At 33.7% G+C, this 15769-nt stretch overlaps 1 protein-coding gene across 1 annotated transcript in view; it reads right to left on the bottom strand.

The window, feature by feature from the left end:
* LOC124365386 (uncharacterized protein C05D11.1-like) overlaps positions 1-13801 on the bottom strand; it is a 48793-nt gene extending 34992 nt beyond the window's left edge. The window contains exons 1-3 of the mRNA XM_046821363.1: positions 13420-13801; positions 10682-10822; positions 9922-10022 (exon numbers count right to left, since the gene is read on the bottom strand). Coding sequence (XP_046677319.1) covers positions 9922-10022; positions 10682-10822; positions 13420-13594 — 417 coding nt within the window. The 5' untranslated portion in view covers positions 13595-13801. The remainder of the gene's footprint in view (positions 1-9921; positions 10023-10681; positions 10823-13419) is intronic.
* Positions 13802-15769: the final 1968 nt, after the last annotated feature.

Here is a 15769-nt window from a genome sequence, read left to right as displayed (position 1 = left end):
ATTATGTGATGGAGAAAGGAGAGAGCTTTTGTATTTGGTGGAATAATTATGAGTGTAAAGGAAAATGAAATGATATTTGCTGTTTTTCATTATTTTAATTTGAGTGTGATAAATATAAATAAATGTGTAAACCACTGAAAAAGTTGTAGTTAGTGCTATGTTAAATGTTGTATCAAGGAAAGAGATGTCAGATCTAAAAGTATTGCTATAATTAGAATATTGAATAGAATAAAATGAGTTTTTCCAGGATTGACTAAAAAACTGTTTACTTTTAACCTATTATTCATGTGTAAGAAACCCTGAAAGCATTAGTATCATTGGAATATACAGTTATATATAGTCTTTTTTTTATTTGCACCAGTGCCAGATTTCTGACGCTGCACTAAGCGAAAGGTGAAATGGAGATTAACTCAATATTCACAATGAATCAACCCTTCCAGGCATGAAAATCTTTTCATCTAATCATAGTATTGATCCTCAAAGTCAAATAATATTAATCTGGTATGTCCTGAAATCCTCATTTTTATATTCTCTTTAAAAAAATGTCACAAAGAGGAGAGGGTTTCAATTATATGTGTGAGTTTTCTTTCAGGGGCAACAAAATTTGTTTAATGTATTGAAAAGTGGGCACTGTTGACCTAGACACATCAAATTTCATATATCAACCTGCAGGTGTTCCAAAATTAGCATGGGTGTTTTATCTAATACGTGTAACATTTGTATGTAGATTGTTACTAGTTGATAGGAAATCAGCAGACACCTGGATAACTATCTAATATAACTATCTACATAATTAGAAATTTTTGACTGGACTGCAATCTTTCTCAACCAGTAGAGAAGAACGTGTAAAATATGTGTACTTTTATGTGTTCTTTCAATCAGTGGACCCTAGAAGATAGCTTTCAAGGTAATTCTGCTGATTTTTCTATCAACTAGTAACAATCCCTGGAGTTCAGCCCTATAATTCAAACCTGAACACATATGTACATGTATAACTGCTCAATTTTGTTGAAAATGTCAAAAATACAATGTTGGGTGTTTTAGTATATATAATATATGTATCTATATGTAAGCACGCTTAATTCTGTTGAAAATGTTCAAAAATACAGATGAAGGCAGTTTAAACACAGTTTAGAGAAATTAAAAATTATGACACTTGCATAAAAGGCATAATACCTTGTTCTTGGCAATTATCAGCAAATGAAACAGTAAATATCAAATTGGTAACAATAAACCAGATAAAAGCAGTTAGAAGCGGTGTTGTAAATTTAGTACAAAAAGCCTTATATTACTAGCAATTCTATCTATTAAACTGTGGGCAACAAACAACATTGTAAAGACTAGAGTGTGACAAGTAAAGAGTTCATGGATTAAACCAATAACAATTTGCTTTCTTCAAATAGGAACGCGGTCTTTGTTAGGAGAAAGAAAGCTTTGTTGTAACAGTGTACACATTGAATAGGCTAGATAACTGTTATATTATTGTTAATTGGAATTATTATTGTTATTTTCAAAGTCAATTATTCAAATATCTTTGATGGCTTAGATGATGTAAATTATTTATTTTCCTCAGTATTTATAGTGGAAAGTTTCCAAACCTTTAAACAGCTTGAACATCTCTATCTGTCTTTAAACATAATAATAATAATAAATCTTTATTGTTTACACTTTGTACCCTGGGCCCTTAATACATGTTTCGGCGTGGCTCCCTGGGAGTTTTATGATGCTTTTAACAAATTCTGTGTTATTACAGTAATTATGTTATAAACTCATACTATATATCTTTTTAAAGATAGAGATACATACTTTTTTTAAATGTATACAAATATAAAGTTTATTTTCAAAATAAAATTATTACATAATATTGAATGTTATGTAAAAAATACAAAAAAAGTTTTTGCTACATAGCTTGTTAGTTCAGGTAATTCGCCTTAGAGTGGTAATTTTTAAAGCACAATGGTCTGAATCAAAAAAAGGATCTCGCAAATTTTCGTTTAGATCGTTCATAAAATCAATATTTGGTCCCAGGTGTGTATCAAAATCATCGTCAGTCACTTTCCGACTCGCAGTCAAACAAAAGATCACGAATTGCATCACTTTTGATTTCATCACCCATATTATTTAAACTCGTAAATAATAAGTAAATAATATAAAATAAAATCAACGGAAAGTCTAGAAGAATGAACAAAGCGAGTATAAATACAAAACAAAACACACGGATAACCTCACATTGCTTGCATTTGCCTTTACATCATTCAGTAAGAAACTAAAGTTCTGATTATTTACAAACAGTTAAATTCCCATTTATAACACATTATAATAACATTTGCTTCAGTATTTGTCGGCAAGATTTGTAGAAGACATCTTTAAGACTCACAACAACACACAACGTGAAACACTGCAAAGCAAACTGACAGTACCGACGACGATCAGCCGCGCGGCACCTATGATCAGCTGTTTAGACTCGCTTGTATTACGACGATAAATATACGTATTTCATTACTAAAACGTGACCCAGGGATCTCAAAACCAACAAATACGAACTTAGACAACCAATGAACATAATCAAAATGTTTGAATCCAAAAATAAGATGACTGAGCTAAATAATACAATTAAATAACACGACCCGAGCTATACTCGGGCGCCGGTAACAGGCGCTGCCGACGCGGCCCGACCTATACTCGGGCTCAGGGTACAAAGTGTTAACAAACGTTTCATAATAATATGGCACAGCTATAAAACAGATGACATTGTCAGATATAACCTACACTACTCTTGTTTGAGTAAATCCAAACAACGAAACACATAATAAATAAAACATGCAAAATAGCAATAAAACACACAGTAAAACAGGGTATTAATTAACTTATCATAGGAAAGCAATATGCCAACTTGTAACCTACTTAAAAATATAAAAATCAACATTAACCAACAGTAATACAGTGCCTAAAATTTAAAAAACATCATTTAAAAACTCACTTACATTATAATATGTTTTTTTAAGTAATAACTCCTTAATGTTATCTCGGAATACACCTGAATACATTAATTAATTAAACCTTAAAGGTAATTTATTGAAAAATGTTTTCCCCATGCAGGATGGTGTCTTGTCCACCACTTTCAGATGATGTCTGGGATATTGAAAATTAATTTTATATCTAGTATTATGGTTGTGTTTGTCATAAATAATTGACAATACCCGCGTGTATTGGTGGTTCACACAGACACACACTACGACAGCAAAGAAATCAACGTGCGCATGCGCCAACTTTTACAACAGCTGCTATAGCTAAATATGTATTATTCTTTTCGTACGTCTTCAACGTGTTACATTGTCGGTGTGCTTAATGTGTGTATATTTGCTAATTAATAAACATTAACTTGATTATTACTCCTCTGACTATTTATTTACAACAGTGTTAATAGTTTTCATTAAAATGGTTGTCGTAATTACACTGCACTGTTAATAGCATTTTGACAATTATTAGCCTTAGTACAGTTAAAATTTTATGTTCATTAAAGATAGGCTTACAAGAAGCCCTCCAAGGTGAAAATGTCACTATTCTTAAAAATTTCTTCTGAATTAAAAAATGTTATCTATATGTACAAACACAATGCAATGTGTAATGGACAAGGACCAAAAATGTTTTCCTTACAGGAAGTAAACTTTTAAAAACAAATATATTTTGAATAGTTATTATTTTTAGTATTTTAAAAAAGACCTTAAAACTTTCTCTAGTAGGAATCTCTTTTATGATTCGCACAACCTTTTTTTGCCACAGAAGAAGCTAACATGACACTGGATGTTTCCCCAGATAATTTTTCCATATAAGACGAAGGACATATCATTATGAATATAAGACTAAAACCTAACCTCAATCATCACAATATTGAATAGGATGGTGGATTGTTTTATGTAGTTAAAAATATGGGAAATGCCCAATCGAATTCAAAACTAAGAAATCTGTGAAGTCTATTATAGTGAGTGAATGGACAGTCAGCTTGATGTGTCTAGATTAGAAGTCACTGTTGATTGATTCTCTCTCTGTAAATACCTTAATAAAAACATAAAGGTATCTTATTACTCAACTTAAAAATAGATATCTGGCATATCAGTCTTTTAAAGTTGGAGTGCCTGCTTCTCTGTGAGAGGTTTACAATCGGAATACGAGGCCTATTCTTAAAGTAAGGGCCTTTTGCTTATATTAAATATTAGCGCTTTGGAACACAGTTTTAATTCAGCTGCGCCATCTCATGATTCATTGAGAATCTATAGCAGCATTTGTTTTGTTTCAGAAATCATCACTTATCCGTGCATGCCAAAAACAATGTCCATTAAATTTTTGATCCCGCCCAGCTGTGAAGTGCGTTCTGTGATACGATTCTTGTGTGCAAAAGGATAATCAGCTGCTGAAATTCATTAGGAGTTATGCCTTTAGTTTATGGACCTACAGTTAGTTATGAGTGAAGAAAATGTTAGACAATGGTGCTGTGTTTTAAAAAATGTCCATGACGAAGAGTGGAGTGGCAAGCCCAGTATCTGACCGATGAAATAATTTTTAAAATTTACAAAAGAGCAAAGAATGTCCAGTGGACAAGAGTTTTAGGGCCGTTACCAACAAGATGGAGAGGATTTGTTTTCTCGCATTGTTACCAGGGATGGGACGTGGATATCTTACATCAATCCAGGAATAAAACACCAATTGATGCAGTGGCGACACTGATCTTCACCAAAACCGCAAAAGTGTAACTAAACTCCATACACAAGTTGAAAATTTATGGCTACCATTCTTTTGGTAGATTTTATGGAACGTGGGTCATCAATTACAGCTGATGTGTACTGCGAAACGCTCACCAAACTGACACGTGTGATCCAGAATAAATGACACGGGAAACTGTCATCTGGAGTAATCCTCCTTCATTGCTGCCAAACCCAAGGAGAAAAATTCAAGATTTTCTTTGGGAACTCTTTAACCACCCATTGTACAATCCTGAAATTGCACTTAGGAACTACTTCCTCTTCTTGCACTTGAAACATTGGCTCGGTGGACAACATTTTGAAACCGAAGAGGAACTGAAGAACGGCATTGTCAACTGGTTCAACTCTTAAGCGGTGAGCTTCTATGCAGAGGGGTTAAAGAAACTGCTGAAGTGGTATGAAAAATGCTTACAAGTGAACGTCGATTATGTAAAGAAGTGAAGTAGATTTGTAACTCTAAGTAAATGTGCCAATTGTGGTCTTCTTGTGGGGAGTGTGCCACCTGAGGATTTTGAGATCAGAGAATTCTCAATTAAGAAGTTTCACTCAGCCATTACAAATTTTAGAAATAGTGCTAGTCTTGATGTATATGGCCTAAATACAAAAATCTTTAAAATACTTTCTTATCACAACAGTGAAGTACTGACTTACTTGTTCAATTTATGTATTAACCTAGGATCGTTTTCCGATGTACTTAAAGTTGTACCTGTGCATAAAAAATTTCAATGAATACGTATGTGTCAATTTTAGATTGATCTCCATCATACCTTTAGTGTCTAAAGGTCTTGAAACATGTAGCACACTCTCAACTTATGCACTTCTAACAAACTAATAAATTATTGTATTGTCCTCAGTTTGGTTTTAGGACTAAACCATAGTGCGACAGAGGCAGTGTATTCCTTAATTGACAGATAGCTATGATGGTTTGGAAAACAAAGAAAATATAATTTTTAGATCCTTTGACATGTCCAAGGCTTATGACACTGTAGCCCATAGTGTTTTGGTGGGAAAGATGTTATATTTCTTTTTTGACAGCATGGCTTGTTTTCAATTAAGTTTTCAAAAATTATTTTGAGGGCAGACATCAGTTGGTCTATGTTATTGGAAAGTTCTCCATAACCAGAAAGTTCATACATGGTGTGTCCCAGGGATCGATTCTGAAGCCCGGCCTGTTTGTAATGTATATTAACGATCTATAGAGTGTTGTTAAATCTGTAAAGCAAATTTTTTTATTTGCATTTGATTTAGACCTATGTGTTAAGACATGTAATGCTATAAGCTTGAGTAAAGTGGCTAATGAGGAGTCTAAATTTTTATATTAAATTTATATTGCGAAAATAAGTTACGTGTAAATGGTGTTAAAGTCCAGAATCTCAGGATTAACCTTGGGTACAAAAATGAGGATGATGCCTCGCTTAAATTCCTAGGAATCACCACTGCAACCTAATCTTAAATGGGATAATCACATTACCAGTGTTGTTGTTTATTTGGCCTAGGCACTTTTTATGGTACGTTCCCTAAAAGATAGAGTTACACCTGATGTTATGTTGAAGACCTACTATATTAATATCCAGTCATTTAAATTATGGTGTTTCATTGTGGGGATTGTTGGATTAGCAAGTAAAATGTTTGTCCTACAAAAAAAGAGCTGTGCATTTATTTTCTCGAGTTCCAATAGACGCACATTGTAGACCTCTCTTTATTAGCCTAGGAATTCTTACTCTGCCATCTCCATACGTACTATACAATATTACGTGCATCAAATGTAACTTTTCCAGGTATTACAGGTCAATTGATCTTCACTCTTATGTATGGAACCAGACAAAGATATAACATGTGAAAAAATACAAAAAATTGAAATAGGCTGATACTACAAAATACATAAACATTTTTTAACACTTAGAGTGCTAATCCCGTAATTTTACGGAACGGCGAAACTTCCGAAGAATGCTAATCCCGTAGTTTTACGTGGTTGTCATTGCAATTGGTATTATATTACATAGTCCGTATTTAAACGGGTTTTGCCTACTCTACAATGTTATTTGGGTTTTTAGTAACACAATTCACCGCTAGAAAGCGTCAGATGTATTGTATGAGCTTAATGACAAAGCAACTTCGGTCGCGTTGTTTACGTGCCGCTGACGTGACGTTCGTTGCAGCCGGCAGTCGATGTCGCAATCATGGCTTCTAGCAGCTTGAACGACGTTGCGATCAGTGATGTATTAGATGAAGATAGTTTTATTGGTGTAGATAGTATTTTTGACGATTCTGACATTGATCCTGATTTAATGGAAGAAGATTAGACACATACTTCAGGTAAGAATAAGTAAGTCTATTTATCATATAAACATCAGTCTAAAAGTTTGGTTATGTTATTGTTTTCGTGAATCAAACTATAATTTGTATTATAATAAATTAACTTTATTCAACTAATATTTTATTCTTATGAAAAAATGAAAATATATTCATATTCTACATAGTATATCATTATGTTACAGATGCTGAAAACAGTGCTGACAGCGAAAGTGATGCCGACGCATCAATATGACGGCATAGTTTTTTGTCAAAAAACTACAAAACATAAAAACATGATTTGTATTATTCAAAGGACAGTTTATATTTGTAAATGGGTCATTGTAAATAATTGTATATATGCTTAGTTTAATAAGTTAGATAAAAAAAACTGTCTCAAAAAATAATTTTTTTTCCAAAAATATATGTTTTTAAAAAACATTTTTTATGTGTAGTTTTTTTAAAAAACCACTAACAATCTCACGTTAAAAGAAAGACGAAAGTAAGCTGAAATAAGGGATGTAAGTATTTTTCTCATACCTTAAATACTTTTTTTTAAATAAATTTTTGAAAACCACCAAAAAACGCCCAGCATTCTACAGAGTTACATGTCATTTAGGGCCAGCACTCAAAGTGTTAATAGTTTTACAAAAACTATTTAGAAACCTAATCAAAATCTTAAATAATATATTCTCAAAACCATTATTAAATATTTTTTATAAAAACTAACACACTAAATGTTATAAATTTCATAAATTAAGATTCAATTTGATTTTCAATTACATTCATGAATGTAATACCTGGAAATCTGGTTTATCGATCACTGAAGTTTTTAAACATTTTATGAATCAATGAGTAATTTCAATCAACATTAATTTTAATACATAATCAACCAATTATCACTTCTATAACTTATAATATACAAATATTATTTGTCATTACATGAATAAATAAAGTACATGTTATATTCAAATGTATTGTGTTTATAATACACTCTTAATTATACTCGTCTTGCTTGTGCTAACTGATAAGATTGTTAGAAATGGAAATGTGCTTTGTCTGTTATTTCATTACTAAAACACCATTCATTATTATTTCATGCACAAACCATTTACTTAACGTCAAATTATGATAACACAACATCCATTCAACACACCATTTCATATCACATAAAGGATGACAATTAGTTGTAACTAATGCTTTTTATATTGCAGTTCTAAGATTGATGTAGTAGAAACTATCCACAAATAGTAACTCTTTGGTTAGATACAACTCACTTCAAGATGTTAACAAAGAACATTGTGTCCAACCACACTTGTTTTTTCATTATTTATGTGTTCACACAAGTTAGAGAACAACCAGATATGAGCAAATTCTATTTGATAACAGAAGGCATTTATTACATTTTAATAATAAAATGTCAATCTTATGCTGATGTATTCAATTTTCAACCAAGAAGCATAAAATCAAATGAATAATTGATCAATAAACATCAGAGTGACCCAACTTCCGGAATTAAATACTCCAAGACATTACAGTTTATTGCAATATAATTTGCAAAATGGTCCCAGATATTACAGCAAGATGATGGGAAAATGCTACAAACTATGTAAAATGTCGTTCTGAACCAAAAACATCTAATGAAGAAAATATTTAACTAGTTTATTATATTAATATTGAATCAAAAATGTTCACCAGTCTAATCAATAAATCTCTTCCCATAGAAAATTCCCAAATTACCTGAAAACAGCTAAAGTTTACTCCATATGTAAGAATGTAAGAAGCAGCTGTTGATCCATATCACTGATGTCCACCTTCTCTAAGATCTTGGAACAAGTAGTTTCGAACAGACTGTTAGGAATTTGATAATGGTACTTGGAACAAAACTAACGAGCCTTACTCCAAGACAACATGGTTTCATGAAGTGTAAGTCTACAACAGCAGTTATACAGCTAGTCAAAACCGTCATTGACAAACTTGAAGAAGGTTCCATAACCACAAGTACCTTTCTCGATTTCAGTAAAGCTTTCGACTTCCTAGGGCATAGCTTAATAAAAAAAATAAAGTCACTGGAAACTTATTGTAGAGATATTGAATGGTTCAAAAGCTACTTAAGTGACAGAAAGTAGCTGATAAGAGTTTACATCTATAAACAATAGAACACTGCACAAAGTAAAATCTGGTGTTCCCTGTCACACTGGGCATTCCTCAAGGGTCTGTGCGTGGCCCAGTTCTTTAATACTAAGACTTCCCACAACTCTGCAGGGACACTGTGAAGTTGTGATGTATGCTGATGACACCACTCATTATAACAGATAAAAATAAAGACCAACTTGACATAAATCCATTTTTAGCTGTTAGTATTAAAGCAGTGGTCCCTCTGTTTGAAAATTTACGGAGAGACAATCTACAACAATAGAGTCACTTTGCCTAGTATCTGACTGCCTACCTCTCACCCCTTCACACGCAACTTTGAAGAAACAATATATACGGTTTTGGAAATAGAGAATTAAGAATACTAACAGTAGTAATAGCACCCTACATACTCCAAACAATTCTACATTTGATTTGAAGAAATCTCTTACAGTTTGGCTTTTTCAGCAGCCCTTCTACACCACTTGTGAATTCCTGAACTGGAGATCACATTTTTCATAAATTTAATAAATAAGAACCAGGTATTATTGTACAATAACTTCTTTCCTGTATTGAGAAAAATACTAAACTTGATGTTTATGAATAAAGAGAATTGTCTATTGTTTGTTATTTCATATACAGTTAATACCTCATCTATGCACTTTTATCTACTTACGTGATTATTCCAATTAAAATACTAAAAGGATATATTGAAAAAGAAAAAGGTAAAACTCACTGTAAGTGTAGGGTATAAAATGTGGTCCAAATAGATGGGGATAAGAGACAAGAAACCTTCACTGCCCGCAGTGGTCATGGTGTAACAAGTATGGTCTGTATCTGGAAATATCAACAAACCAAATCGTTAGTTCACTTTATTGTTCACTAGACAAGAAACCTCCACTGCCCACAGTGGTCATGGTGTAACAAGTATGGTCTGTATCTGGAAATATCAACAAACCAAATCGTTAGTTCACTTTATTGTTCACTAGACAAGAAACCTCCACTGCCCACAGTGGTCATGGTGTAACAAGTATGGTCTGTATCTGGAAATATCAACAAACCAAATCGTTAGTTCACTTTATTGTTCACCAGACAAGAAACCTTCACTGTCCGCAGTGATCATGTTGTAACAAGTATAGTCTGTATCTGGAAATATCACACCAAAATGAAATGTTTAACATCTTTTTTGTGCCTTATAAAACTTTCATTAAAACAGTGGCTTTATTAGATTATTTCATAAAACGAAAAACTAAATTGCTGCCATTTTGAAAACATTACAAATAATTTTAAAATTTTATTTTCTGATATAATGCCTTCTGACATGAAAAATGCATAGCATTGTTACACCCTGTATATATTTTCCACTGTATTACCACCAACAGCTAGTCTCTGCTGCTCATGATCTGACCAGACATCCTCAATATTTATTACTTTATTAATATAAGGAGTAAGTTGATAGTTTGTGTGTTGCAGCTATATACCAGATCAAAACTCACCTGTCCAAGCATTGGTTCCAGATGCCAAACATCTGTTGGCCAATAGATCCAACACCCCTTTGTAAGGGTATTGTTCGCTCCCCAAAAACACAAGGTGCTCCAGAGTGTGGGGTAATCCATCATCATCATGAGCTTCAGTAGCTGGAAAAACATAATATTTATTTAACCTTTCAAAGCTATACTATCGGACATACTACTGAAGTGGGCTAAAAGATTGAGCCCAATTCTTATAAAAACTAAACAGTTTCACTCAATCAGTGCTGCAGAGAAGATCTATTCTCATCACGCTTTCATGGTTTGTACAACATTGTCATACTCTACAACTATTGAAATCAACTTCGCCTGAGAAAATAAATAGTTTTTTCCTAACAGAAGTCCTTGTTCTACAGAAGTTGACACACAATTTCATGCAGTTTTCAATAGGATTAACCCTTTGGCGTTAGCGGTTTGGCTAGGGCAGCCAATAGTGGCATTGTACAGACCCAGCAGTCCTGGCTGACCAGCAAGATTACGCAGAAATCTACACTCTGAACATTGTTCCAGTTAAATATATCTAGCTAACTTACTACTTAGCTCATTGGTTTGAAGTGGACATATTCTTGTACAAAATTAAATTACCAATTTAATTTGAGCTAATTTAACATACTTTTCGACTAGTTAATTATTTCAATAACCTTAAATTAATTTAACATTGTTGTTTTCTCTAAAAACAATCTAGTGATTGTGTACGTCCTGTTGTAACATAAACACAGAATGAGTTTTTATAGTGTATCTTGCTTAGCTATACTATATGAATTGGGAAGTAATTAATAAATGCTTTAATCTAAAACAAAGCGAAATATCAAATTTTAACTGCAAAAGGTTGACTTAAAAATTAAAGCCTTTCTTTTCAAAGCTTGTCCACTACTATGATAAGTGCCTGAATTTGTATGGTGATTATGTAGAAAAGTAGTATTTTGGTCCCTCTTTCACATGATATAACACCGTTTTTTAAGACTTTTTTTTAATTCCAAAACTTACTTTCTGAATAGCTCTTGTATTAGAAAAATTGTCCTGTAGGGAACTCTCTGCATTGGCTAGATAGACGAAAACAATGACGTATAATCAGGTGACTGCTGATTTTATTGGCCAAAGTATTAGACTTATTGTGTTGACTTATAAACCTCTCTAGATTGTAATGATCAAGTGAGCGGTCAGACAGCATCACGTCGCTGCCCCAGCCTGCATTCTATAATTTGAATCAGGGAGTGGTGGATTTTGACCTTGTAGGGGAGCAGGCACATGTTACTTGAAACTCTCATTTAAATTATTTCCAAAACTTTACTCTTAAGAGCGTGGCTGATTCTCGTATCAGTCTTGTAATGTTACTGGTTTTGGTCCAGTCACATGCCGCTTACAATCTCTAACTTTCATCTCTCGTAATTATGTACAGATTTTGATTCCTATGTAATTGGATATTCCTACCTTTTCATACCAATGGATTCTGAGTGTGAAATATGCTTACTCTACTCTCATCTGTAAATGTGCCGGTAGACAGTGTGTCGACCCTATGAGTTCTTTGAGAGGATGAGAAATCTCAGCCACATTGCTGTGCATGTGGCCGGTGAAGAGGACTTAAGTGAATGGCATTATTCCTTTATTCAACCGATTTCTCTCTATGTACACCTCCCCTTCCTATCCACATCTGTTCTTCATTTGTTCTGACTGCAAGTAAAAATGAATAACTTGTAGCCTAGCAAGTATATAAGTATCTGCAATAAGTATTGGCACAAGAGCGGAAAACCCATTATAATTGTACGGTACTTTGGTATTATCCAGAGGCAACTATTGCTGGAAGAGATTTTCTTACCGGGAACCTAAAAGGATGAGTTACGAAGTGATGTGTGCTTTAGAAAATGAATTTGTAAGTACAAGTATTTGATTTTAGTACCATTTTATATTAATGTTTGTAAATGAATGCCAGAAAATATATCAATTACATTTTATTTACACCACCCAATCAACACAATACTTTTACTGTTAAAACACACAAAATATTATAGCCTATATTGCCTAAAAAAGAGACTGAATCAGCCAGAGATAGAATGGCTGAGTTAACAGAACAGACTAGTAGCTCACATAAAGTGTTAATTCACTTGATTTTTCCTAACAGGCTACTTCTTTCATAGTACATAATTTTATGCTAGACAAATTGTGTAATTTATATGGTTCATTGGTAACAAACTAACCTGACAACATAATTGCAGTATGCAATTGCTCGATCATTCGCCTATCTATAGGATCGGAGTTACCATAAGTTGAATGATCGAATAAATGATTTATTCTAGTCACTTCTTCTAGGTCAACTCTTCAAAATCCTATCTCTAAAAGTATATATTTTCCACCATCTCCGATTTGACCAAGTTTAAAAATAACATATTAGGCTTATCTTTGGTTTGAGAAGGAACAAAATATATTTTTGAATGTTAAAGTGCCAGTCAATATTTGCAATTCAAACTGAGTGTGTTGCCATATGTCTGGATATTTCCATGTACAAGTTTGCAAAACCACACTAAATTTAAATTGTAAGTAGGATTAAAGTAGATTATGAAAGAATCTAACCATTGGGAATAAAAACTCATTTTGTCTTGTAATATTCATATGTTCCAAACATAGGATAGACCTATAGGTATAAGTTTAGAAATTTCTCTGTAAGAGCAGTATAAGGACTACTACCATGAATTAAAATTCGAGCTTACCTAGACAAAAATATCCATTAACAACAGGACCCTCGACTTCTGCTAGAACAACGGTTAATCCAGTGAGCGAGGATTTATACTTATGAACTGGAATTAAATCATTTGCCTTTGATGAACATATCAACGAAAATGTACCATCAGGTTTAGCTGGAGGAGATTTATCTACAGGTGCCATGTTCTAATCCTTTTCTGTTGTGGGACGCAAAGAATATTACGCCAACACAAAAAAGGCACAAAATGATAATTTTTATTCTTGTAAGAGAAAATATAATATAACCTATCAACCTATTATCAACTTCGTTAGTAATAAATTGCTCACACTATTCCAACTTCTGACTCGCTCTTTTAGTCTACCGCCCGTCGTCAACTCAATCGCTGGTAATCATGAATAACAGTGTTACCAAATCTCGAAGTTCTTTTGCCCTTATATATTTATTTTTTAAGTGAAAAGTAGTACACCTGGTTATAATAACATGGTTTCTTGGGTTAACGAAATGTAATACTACAATAAAATAGAGCACTAATATAACAGAAATTAGTGCTATAATTAGTTATTTTGTTTTTACGCGATATTTTAAGCCTTGATGGATGAGGTTTGCATAACCTAGAAGCATACTATGTTCTATAGGAATTTTGACTGCGACTTTGGAAGATATCTATTTGTTTGGGGCACATCCCTCGAGTGACAGGCTATAAGGTTTTAAGACAATTTTGTAAAGGAGAATTTTATTTTCCAAAATTAAATGTGACGTATAATATAATAACCATGCCAGTTTTTTTTTATATTTAGCGTTCAACTGGAGCCGTTTTGCCTACGAACGCCATGCCAACTTTCTATCAATTTTAATTCCTGGGTATTTCAATTCTGTAACTTGGAGCAACTGTACATTGTCCAATGAGAGCTGGAGGCATGTCTGTGTTTAGGGTGCAAGTTATGTGAGCAAGGCTGTAAAAAGGCTTAATCGGCGACGCTTGTTGTGGAGCCCGGAATACTGGAATGCTCACATTTCGATTCTCTAAATAGGGTTATGCTCATACGATGGTCAAATCCTACTTATAAATTCGCGGCTTTTATCAACTAAGTCAACAAACGTTTAGCTGCGTCTCATATAGATGGATTGTACTTTTATATAAAACACAGATGGAGTTCAAGAGTACAAGTTGCTCCCAATGTTCAGAACTTAACCCAAATGATTTCTGCCATACAACAGTTAAACAAAGTTTTAGGTTATTATACTTGTTTTTGATAGGTTAATCTTCAGACTCTCCCCATGAAACAGGTTGCTTATAAAATGTATGACATCTTGAATGAGGCGTTACGTGTCTTTGTTTATTCCCTTGGCCGTAAGCACTAGGTTTTTAGCATAACAGTGTAGCTTTATTCCCCCTTCTTTTGCCTTTATCAAGAGATCGTCAACCACCATCGCCCACAAAAGGGGAGACAGTACCCCTTCCTGGGGGCATCCTTTTCGGGCTGTGAAGTTGTTGACATTTAAGGAGGACTACTATCCACTTGACAACATCTGTTGGAACATTAAAATAAAATTCAATTCTGCCTCCATGGATCCGTATGGTACTCGGTCGAAAGCTCTTTCCATGTCCTTAAAGACAGTAACTAGGACAGCCTTCTATTTGAAGGTGTCTTCCACCATATCCACTAAACTGTGGAGAGCGGTAGTGGCTGACTTACCTTCAACGTATGCGTGTTGATATAGACTGAGTGGGAGCGCCAGTAAGGTTTCTTCCCTTATGTATAAATTATGTTTGCAATAGTTTTCAGCATGAAGGTTAGGATAATCGGTCTATACTAATTAGATTGAGACGAGTCTACCTTTTTTCCACACAAACATCACAAGTACCATCCTCCAGTTCTTTGGAATACATCCAAAGACATGCCGCTTTTAAACAGGGGTTTAAGGTTATTTAAGATGATATCCAACCCCTCTTGTATTTGGCTGGAAACACTCCATTCTCTCTTAGCTTTTTGAAGGATCGTTGTCTGGTCTTTGCTGTTTTGGACCTGACCTCTCCCCCCGTCAGAGAACAGAAAGTCTTATCTCGTGTCGAGTTCACAAGGAAAGTGCATCTTCAGTAACAATTTCAATGTCTTTTTACTTACCGTTAGCCATTAGTAAAGGCTCCACAGGTTTTGAGTGTTTAAAGCCCGGTATCTTCTAGCAGACAGTTAATGTTTTAAAGAAGTTTATCCAGGTTCTCATTTCGTTATTTCTTATATTTAATTAGGACATTCTGATATATTAACCATTTATCTGTTCTTCTTGCCCATTTGAGGAGTTTTCCAGTTTAGTTTTTAATTGTTTCTAGTCTCCTTGTCCACCAAGGCACATCT

This window comes from Homalodisca vitripennis, chromosome 6 (genome assembly GCF_021130785.1).
Source record: "Homalodisca vitripennis isolate AUS2020 chromosome 6, UT_GWSS_2.1, whole genome shotgun sequence".
Taxonomy (NCBI): domain Eukaryota; kingdom Metazoa; phylum Arthropoda; class Insecta; order Hemiptera; family Cicadellidae; genus Homalodisca; species Homalodisca vitripennis.
This window is presented reverse-complemented; position numbering and strand designations above follow the sequence as displayed.